Here is a 9,391-nt window from a genome sequence, read left to right as displayed (position 1 = left end):
ATAGCATGCTCAACTAGTTGTAAAAAAGTGCTAGCACTTTTTGTAATACTATCACATTAATATCTATCACATTAATGTGTGTGAGCTATTCTGCATCTCTCTCTCTCATTCTCTATTTTAAGAAAACTATTATAAAGTTAAACATGTGGTACATGCCTGTAATTCCAGCAGTCAGGAGGCTAAAGGAGAATTAAGAATCTAAAGGCAGTTTGGGCTATACAGTGAACAGTCTAGGCTATACAGTCAGATTGTGTCTCAAAACAGCACAAAAAATGTGTGTATATGAGTATGTATGTATATATGTACTTATGTATACATTTCCCATAAAAATATTTCAAGATTTTTTTTTTGCCAGTACTGAAACTAGAACTCAGGGCCTAAGCATTCTCTTAGCTTTTTCATTCAAGGCTGGCACTCTATCACTTGAAACACACCTCCATTTCCAACTTTTTGGAGGTAACAGTCTCATAGGCTTTTCTGACTAGGCTAGCTTCGAATCATGAGCCTCAGAACTTAGTGTTTTGAGTAGTCAGAATTGCATGTTTGGACCACTGATGCCCAGCATTTACATTTTTATAATATACAGTCCTAAATGTAGGGAAAAAATCCATCTGTATAAATTAAAAGAGAAAATTTAAATGTCCAGTAACATGAGGTATGGCTCAAACTACAGCAATTTACCCAGAAGATCCCATTTGCACAACATTTATAACAGAGAAACTAAAGTCCACTTGTTACCATGTTAAATAAACAGCACAGTACATACACAATATTTTTAAAGTACTACTAAATTACTATGTATACTTAAGAGCCAAGTTATGCTCAAGTCTGAGTGCCTAAGTGTAAGACAGATACCATTCACCAAAAAGATTTTGCCATAATAAAATTTTAAAATTAAACCTTACTATATTCTCCAAATTTCTCTTATGTAATGAAATACATGACTTTTAAAATGAAGTAGGTGACACCACCATGTACTGGAAGGGCAGCATGGCATCATTCAATGCACATGTAAATGTCCTTTAATACAGCTCTTTGGACCCCAGTATTGTATATGATTATACAGCAAAATTCTTTCTGTTAATCTGTATTCCCAATTACCTTTAAAAACTTGTTAAATCATATAAAGGACTATCTGTAATCAATCAAGGAAGGTAGAAAAGTGTAAAAATCATCTCCGTTAAAAAAAAATCATTTCCATGGAAACAGTATCAAATTTTTCATCTGCAAAAATAAATCTTCCAAACATCCCTGTATCATATTACCCCTTGCTCTGGACCCAAGGGGTAAGTGTCAAAAGTAATTTGAATGATTTATTGCAGTATACACACTGTACAATCTGGTCCCACTCGAATGATTTCTTCCCCACTCTTAATTTCTGGGCTCAAAGGCACTCATTCACAAGCTGAAGCTCTGACTGGCCCACTCACTCTCTCTCAAAGACACATTATGTACTAGTCTAAGCTTCTGTTCACTCAGCTTCCAGCACCTTGCCTTTAGTATTTGTTCCTAATCCTCTCTCCATCATCCTGCCCTTTCTAACATGAATGGCCAATTCAGTGATAGTCACCTCCCTCCATTAGATGTTCTATCACATCTATATTCCCACAAAGTTACCATCTAAACAATATGTCAAGCACTTAACCATCTGCCCTAAAATTATGTATATGCATGATCTCCAGAATATATTTTTATTTCTAAAGAATAGACTTTTGCTCTATTTCTTCATGTAATATGTTGCTTTTATATAGTGCTTTACAGCTTACAAAGCAACTTGATATTATTCTCAATAAATACGTTTGTCACTTAAATGCAAAGGCTTCAGTAATGTGTATGGAAAACTTATTCAGCGCTCACCTCCAAATGATCTAGGACAAGGATAATCTTACAACAATCTTCAATCAGCTAATGGCAGAAAAAATTCAATGTTTCCTAACTAAAAATCTCCAAGCCAACTCAACACACTGGATCTACATTTCTAAATACTATTCAATAAAATAAATACAATTCAATAAAATAAATCAGGCATCTCTGGGAAAATGATGCATTATACAGCTGCAACAGGGAAACATTAGATAAGCCTGGAGCATCTTACAATAATAAACATGAAAAAAAATCTGAAAAAGCAAAACAGAAGGATGGAGCACCTAGAAGGGACATAGACAATAACCTGGAAGAGTCCTTAATAACAAAGCTAGGATGATATGAGCAACAAAGTAATGTGCCACTGGATGATGAGTTCATACGAATATATGTATGTAAATAAATAAATAAATGGGAGGAAAATACATGGGAAGAAAACCAATTTTTATGAAAGAGCTCCCAATTTACATACTCTGTCCTCTGACGAGTGTAATATTAAATTAGTCTATGCGTTTTAGGTGAGAGCTGCACTTATGTCTCCAAAACTGCCCAAGGAAAAGAGAAACCAGTAACCTCCCAGTGCAGACACCTGGCAGACACTACTAACAAGTGATGAAGGGTAGCATTACTAGGAACAGCTGTAATGACATGTGTCCCCAAGATGAAGTGATGAGAAGGGTACTACCTACCTCTGTGGTCTCCTTTCAAAAATCCATGTTATACTAGTGAAACCAGGAGAAAAATTACCAAATAAATCCAGAGAGGCATATTCTACTACATCTACCATTTGGACCTCAAGCCTGCCAAGGTCACAAAAACCAGTGGGAAGACTGATAAATTGCCACACAGCAAAGATGACTGAGAAATGACAACTGAGAACTATATGGTGTTCTGGCTTAGATCCTAGAACAGAAAAACTGGCAATTATGGAAAAACTGGAGATAACAGAAATACACTAATACTGGTTCCTGAGTTCTAACAAACATCACAGTAATGTAAGATTTATGGGAAACTGCCAATTGGATGAATAAAATATTAAAAATACTGACCTTTGCCGCAGGTCTGAAATTATTTCAAAATTAAGATGTTCTCAAAAGAAAATTTTAGGCTCAAGCTATAATTCCAACTATTTGGGAAGCAGAAAATGTGAGGTTTGAAGCAAAGAGTCAGGCAAACTCCACCTCAGCAAAGCAAGTCAAGTATAATGGACCATACCTGTCATTGCAACTACATAGGCCACAGGTAGGAGAATGGTGTCCAAGGCTGGTCCTGGGCAAAAACATGAGGCCTACCTGAAAAATAATCAGCAAAAAAGGCTAGAGCTGTGGCTCAAGTGGTAGGGTAGGTCCTGAATTCAAATCTATGTAAAGTCCTCTTCTCCAAAAGAAAGATTTGTTAAAGTTCTCAATAGTAAAGCCCAGAATTTGTAGCTGATTTCTCCTTCCTGCATCAGAGAAAGTGTTCTGTGCCCACACGCAGTACTCTCTTTCCAACTGGCCACTGTACATAAATCCTTTGGGTGAAAGACAATGAAGGAATTATCTGACTTGGTAAAACAACAAAATTTATATGAACATCTCGAATGGGATGTTGACGGAACCTAATTCATTTTATTAGGTATCTAAATGTCAGTAGGATTAAAAACATTTTAAGATAAAGGGTTAAAACACAAACCTTGTGCTGGGCAGGTGGTATACTGAAGTCCTACCACTTGGGAGGCTGAATCAAGATGTCCACTGAGTTCAAGGACAGCCTGGGCTACACTGAGTTCCAGACCAGCCTGGGCTACACAGAGGGACCCTGTCTCAATAAAGAAAATACAACAAAATACCAGTATCTTGTGTTCTCGCTTGAGTAAGAGTTTCTGGCATTATAAAAATCTCAAAATTCTACATCTAAAAAAAGCACCTGTCTGACAAAGTGACACAGAAACTGGTTAGTATGTAAGTAAAAGGAAGTACTACCTTACTATTTCATAATGTTTATTATTAACTCGATATTTAATATTAAACTATTTGAACTAAGGTTGTTTTGTGCAAAACAGGACTTACGGTCATCCTATTCATATACTTTATTTTGAGGAACCTATCCACACTGTTGTAAGGGAAAGATGATAATCTACTTTCTGGCAATCTGCATTTTAACCGATTCCAAAAATGCAATTCCCATCTTGAACCTGAGATACCTAATTGACCTACATCACTTAGGCCATTAAATGCAATAATACTAATAATACATAAAAACTGATTACAAAGTAATGATTTAACTACTTCATACTGAAAATAAAAACTGAAGTCTACCTGTAGGTAAGAGATTTTAGATTTAAAGGCATATATATATATACAATATATACAAAAAAATTAAGGCTAAAAATGGTTGGGGGGGGAAATGGTAACAGTAAAAAAAAAATGAAAGAACATTTAAAACAAAAAGATACTTTAGTTTTAAGATGGTAATCAATAATTAATATTAACAGAATGAACTTCTATTAATAAAACATCTGTTTTCCCAGTCCAGTAGACAGATGTTTTATTAAATCCACAGTGAAAGCTCTTACAAGTTTTCTGAAAGCTCTGCGGTAAAATTAGGATAGCTTGAACTAGGTCAGAATGTAAAAGTCAGTTAACACACCTCCTTTGTGCTGATCTTCATTAATATACTCTATAAACAAGGACAACAGAAAGCCCCCAAATTAGAAAACTAAAACCAATTAATCCATACTGAGTAATTTAAACATGGCATTTCAGTTATTTTTCAGTATTCAGAGGCCTTTGCATTAGTCACATTTCAAAACAGGCACAGGATATTTTATACGTTAACAAAAATAAAAAATAAAGGGTTTTTGGGGGGTAAACAAAAATGTTGGTAAGCTCCACTTTGAATAATGCTATATTCAAGGTTTGAATCATATTGTGATTACTTATAGATTCTTCAATATTAAGTTTAATAAAGTTATCTCAAATCTTAGTCAATGTCTAATTCAATGAACTAACTAAACATTTGTCTGCATATTATTTTTATGTCAATTACTTCCCCACATTTATTTCAAAATGACCACTTTTCTCAGTTTATTTTCAAGAAGTATTCTAGAGACTCAGACAAAGAATTCAGGGAAACAATGAAAAATTAAACCTCTTGTCACTCAGTACTATTGAGCTACACTCAAAAGACAATTTTAAGTATAGAAAGAAGGGCAGGGGAAGTAGAGGCAATATAAAAACCTCTTAAAATGCAAAAGAAATTAAGACTACTTTAGTTTTAACATCTTCTTTAATAAGACATTTCAGCACACAACTGGGACCCCATGTCAGTTAAACATGGGGATGCATATCCATAGGTAGAGAATGGAAACAAGTATAATCTTAACCCCATTCCTTTTGGCAACTAATGTAAATACAGAGTACAAAATAGACCAATTCTCTCAGTGTATTTTAAGTCTTTGAAGACACCATAATAGTTGTAAAACAAATTCTGTGGTGATCTGTTAAAGAATCTTCAATTAAGTAATAAAGATGTTTAGGACTTGTAGTAATTTTTTCCATATAGCAGATTTAACTCAAACAGACTAAAAGGGAAATGCACTAATGATCCCAATATTAAGAACTACTGTCTCATATTAGATTGAGCCAACTACTTTCCCTGTCACTGAGATAGAATTAAATATGGTGTCTTCAGCTGCTTATAAAAGAGTTGAATACAAGGACAAAAAGCTTTTATTCTAAATTACATCAGAAAAAAAAAAATCAACCAAAAGTTGTGAGGGGTTTTAAATGATTTGTTACTAAAAATAAACATACATATGCTCAAAGTACTTTTTAAAATTCAAATTTTTAAATTTTAGATTGAAATTTAACCAGAACTTTTGTGATATCCACAAGAAATCAGGTAAAATTCTAATGTTCTAGTAATTGACATATTAGGAAACAATAGATATTAAGTATGAAACTTAGGAAATTAAATACATGAAACAAAAGGACTACATTTTAAAAAATAAGGTCTAAGAACAGGAGCTGCTAAGAAACGGGCATTGAAGCTTTCCTTACAAATCAATTACTTCCAACTTACAATGAAGACAAACACGGTGGGAAGAATAAGCAAAGCTACAAAACAAGTGCAGTGATGACATAGAGCATGAGGGAATGCATTTTGTCATCCACAGGATCAGACATGCAGCTAGTGGTCTTCCTGCTATGTTACTTTTCAATTTCAAACTGAGCTACAGCAGTTTTACTTGCATAATAGTTGATAAAAGCAAATTAAAAGAACACTAAAATTAGTCTTGCTTAATTGAGTAGGATTTACCTCATCCAGCTCAACAAAACTACTTCCCCATAGGCAGAGCCAAAAGAATGTGGATATTGGCCTACTTTAATATTTTTCTAGTTCAGATGGAAATCATACTGTACAAATAGGCTTTGATTTTAGGAACCAACACGAGTAAATCCCTAAAATGAATATTTTACTTAGTGAAGAAAGGAGAGGGAGTATTCCAGAATTATCTAGCCATAAATCATTCTAATCTTCCTGTTACATGCAAAAATCCATTCATAAAATTGGCCAAATAGCAACTTCCAAAAACTCTTTCAGAAGTTGTTCCCATTTCAAATTAAGGAACTTGAACGATTTGCAAAGAATCCCTGGACTTTATAAAATGCAGATCTTTACCTATTCACATTGGTTCCCATCATATTTTCTGTTAAACAACTGGCCTAATGATTATATCATTATGGCATACAATTCACAACCTAATCTTTCAGAAGGGTTCACTGACAATCCAATCACAGTTTACAGGCAACCTTGGCTGGCAGCTAGAACTAGTTCAAACACAGGAACTAACTTCAAACACAGGAAATGATCAAAGGTGAGCAATGGCACATAATTGCAATATACTAAGGCAGCAGGTAAGTTACTCTTCAACCTACATCATCAGCTGCCATTAAAATCATATACACTACCTTAACAAATGAATCTTTAACGAATAAATGAGAAAGGGAGATAAGAATTGTACTTGCAATTTTAGCTAAGGAATTATTAGATTCTTAAAAGGCAAATAAGAAAAGTTAGAACAGAATTTCTAGAACCATGTGTCCTGTGATGTAAAATCAAAGTACTACTTTATTAAATGAGTTATTTTACACAATATGAACATCAATATAATTACATTGTAAAAAAATTTTTTTTAACAAGGATGAACTGATTTTCAGATTTCCAAATCAGAGTCAACTGTACATTTACACAGAATTGTCTTTGCATGAAGCTCAAAAGGGAACAGCATAAAAATGAGTGTTTCTGTAGCCCCTTTATTTTTGCTGATCAACAGTTTGTTAGAAAAGCAGCTGCAGGTTTGTTACCTAAGGTCTGAGACAGTAGAAGAATCAAGGTGTCATGAATTCACCTATAAAACATAAGGAAAAATTTATAGTGAACAAATGCAACTAATAATGAACTTCAAGTATCTAAAGTATCAAGTATCAATCAGTCACTGAGAGATTTGCCAATGGGATGTGATACGAATATACTTTAAAAAATAATTCTCAAGCAAACAAACAACACCATTTAGGTCAGAGGAAATATCAAACACACAGAAAGAATAAACTGATTATTTTAAGACAAGTTTATATAGTGTTTGCCTATATTTTATGCTATAATTTAATTAGTTAGAAACGCTGCTATTCACTAGAAGTAAAATAACCAGGAAGTTATTCTGTATCATTTCTACAGGGAAGACCCTCAAATACTTTTCCCCCAGTCCTGGGGCTTAAACTCAGGGTGTAGGCGTTGTCCCTAAGCTTTGGTGCTCACGAATAGAAGTATACCATTTGAACCAAAGCTCCATTTTTGGCTTTTTGGTGGTAACAGACTTTCCAGCCTGAGTTGGCTTTGAACCAAGATGTTCAGGTCTCAGCCTCCTAAGTAGCTAACATTACAGGCATGAGCCACTGGCACCCAGCTCAGATACTTTTCATTAACTATTTTCTTGCAGCTTTGGGGTCCAGGTCTGGCCAGCTTCCATGCATCCCCCCCCCAATTTTGACTATAATAGCAAAACTTGGATGTTTCAAACACATGGAAAGGAAATGGTCTAGGAAAATACTTTCAACAATCATGAAGGAAGAGAACTTGAAATCATGTTTAAGCACTAATAATGTAGTTAATATTAACTTCAATAGGGAAAATAAAGTCTCAGAAGGCAGAAATTAATTTGTTACAAAATTGTTTTACTCTTATATTAAAACCTGACACTAACCAAGAGAAAAAAAATTAGTTACCTGTAAACAACTTTATGCCTGAACATCAGCCAATTCTGGAGGAAGTGGAGTCTTAGGATGCTTGCTCTCAAAGTGCTGCTTGAAGGTCTTAGGGTCTGGCATTTGTGTCTAAAAATTGTGCAAAAAACAAAAACAAAACCCAGCCAGACTTTATATATGAAATAAAAACAAACTGTGTTTTAAAACTCTGAAATTTCTTGAGAGAAAATCATCAGAATTCTACAAAGTCCTAAAATTTACTGATTTGTATATGAAGCAGGACTTTAAGAAAAAGATGTTCCTAACATTTCCACATTTTCAGATATGGAAAAATGTGTACAGAATATTGTGATTACCTTATTAACACCAAACAGACAATGGATTACTTTAATTCTTCTCGAATTCTTATAAAAGATTTCCTTCACAGTAATCTCTAGTTCCTATCATCCTCATACAGTAAAACCTGAGTTTACTTTGCCTGAGATCTGTGTTTTAACTCAGTAACAAATACTTCAGCTTTCAAATAATATACTATACAGTCATCACTTCCCTTAGCAAGGTTTTTTGTTTTTAACTATGTCAACTACACTTGTACTTTCAGGTTAAAGTAGTTCATTACTATACTAATAAAATTTGTTTTCACTCTTTCCAAACAGAACAAGAAGCTGCTTAATTTCATTATTCTGAGGATTTCAAAGCTCAATATAAAAAGCTACATAGTTTACTTTTAATAAGCCTGTATTATTTGTACCAGGAGACCTTGCTTACATGTAAACAATGCATGCTAACCAGTTTCCCCTGTCACTCTGTCATCTCCCTAGTTGATTTTTAAATAAGATATTGAGAGTAATAGATTCCCTTACTCTTAGATTAATGACAACTTTTGTACAGTTAAATACTTGATTTAACTAGAAATGGCTCCAAAGATGACAAACTCTGTCTTCTATCAAAATCCTACTATGGGATGTGAGGGTGATCTGGCTGTGACATCAGTCACCCCATTGATCACCAGGGTTGATTCGGCTGATCTGGCTGGCTAGGTGGGTGTCCCCTTCCTCCCTCACCATTCCATGTGCGTCCCTCCCGAAGCTGCGCGCTCGGTGGAAGAGGATGACCATCCCACCAGGTGCTGGTGGCTCACGCCTGTAATTCTAGCTACTCAGGAGGCTGAGATCTGAGGATCGTGGTTCAAAGCCAGCCCGGGCAGGAGAGACCGTGAGACTCCTATCTCCAATAAACCACCAGAAAACCGGAAGTGGCGCTATAGCTCAAGTGGTAGA

General features: G+C 34.8%; 1 protein-coding gene across 1 annotated transcript in view; it reads right to left on the bottom strand.

The window, feature by feature from the left end:
* Window positions 1–6,950: 6,950 nt before the first annotated feature.
* Window positions 6,951–9,391, bottom strand: part of Znf706 (zinc finger protein 706) — an 8,204-nt gene continuing 5,763 nt past the window's right edge. The window contains exons 3-4 of the mRNA XM_013012523.1: window positions 8,133–8,240; window positions 6,951–7,258 (exon numbers count right to left, since the gene is read on the bottom strand). Coding sequence (XP_012867977.1) covers window positions 8,145–8,240 — 96 coding nt within the window. The 3' untranslated portion in view covers window positions 6,951–7,258; window positions 8,133–8,144. The remainder of the gene's footprint in view (window positions 7,259–8,132; window positions 8,241–9,391) is intronic.

This window comes from Dipodomys ordii, unplaced genomic scaffold, assembly GCF_000151885.1.
Source record: "Dipodomys ordii isolate 6190 unplaced genomic scaffold, Dord_2.0 Scaffold17, whole genome shotgun sequence".
NCBI classification, from domain to species: Eukaryota; Metazoa; Chordata; class Mammalia; order Rodentia; family Heteromyidae; genus Dipodomys; species Dipodomys ordii.
Note: the sequence above shows the minus strand (reverse complement) of the source record. Positions and strands in the feature narration are given on the sequence as shown.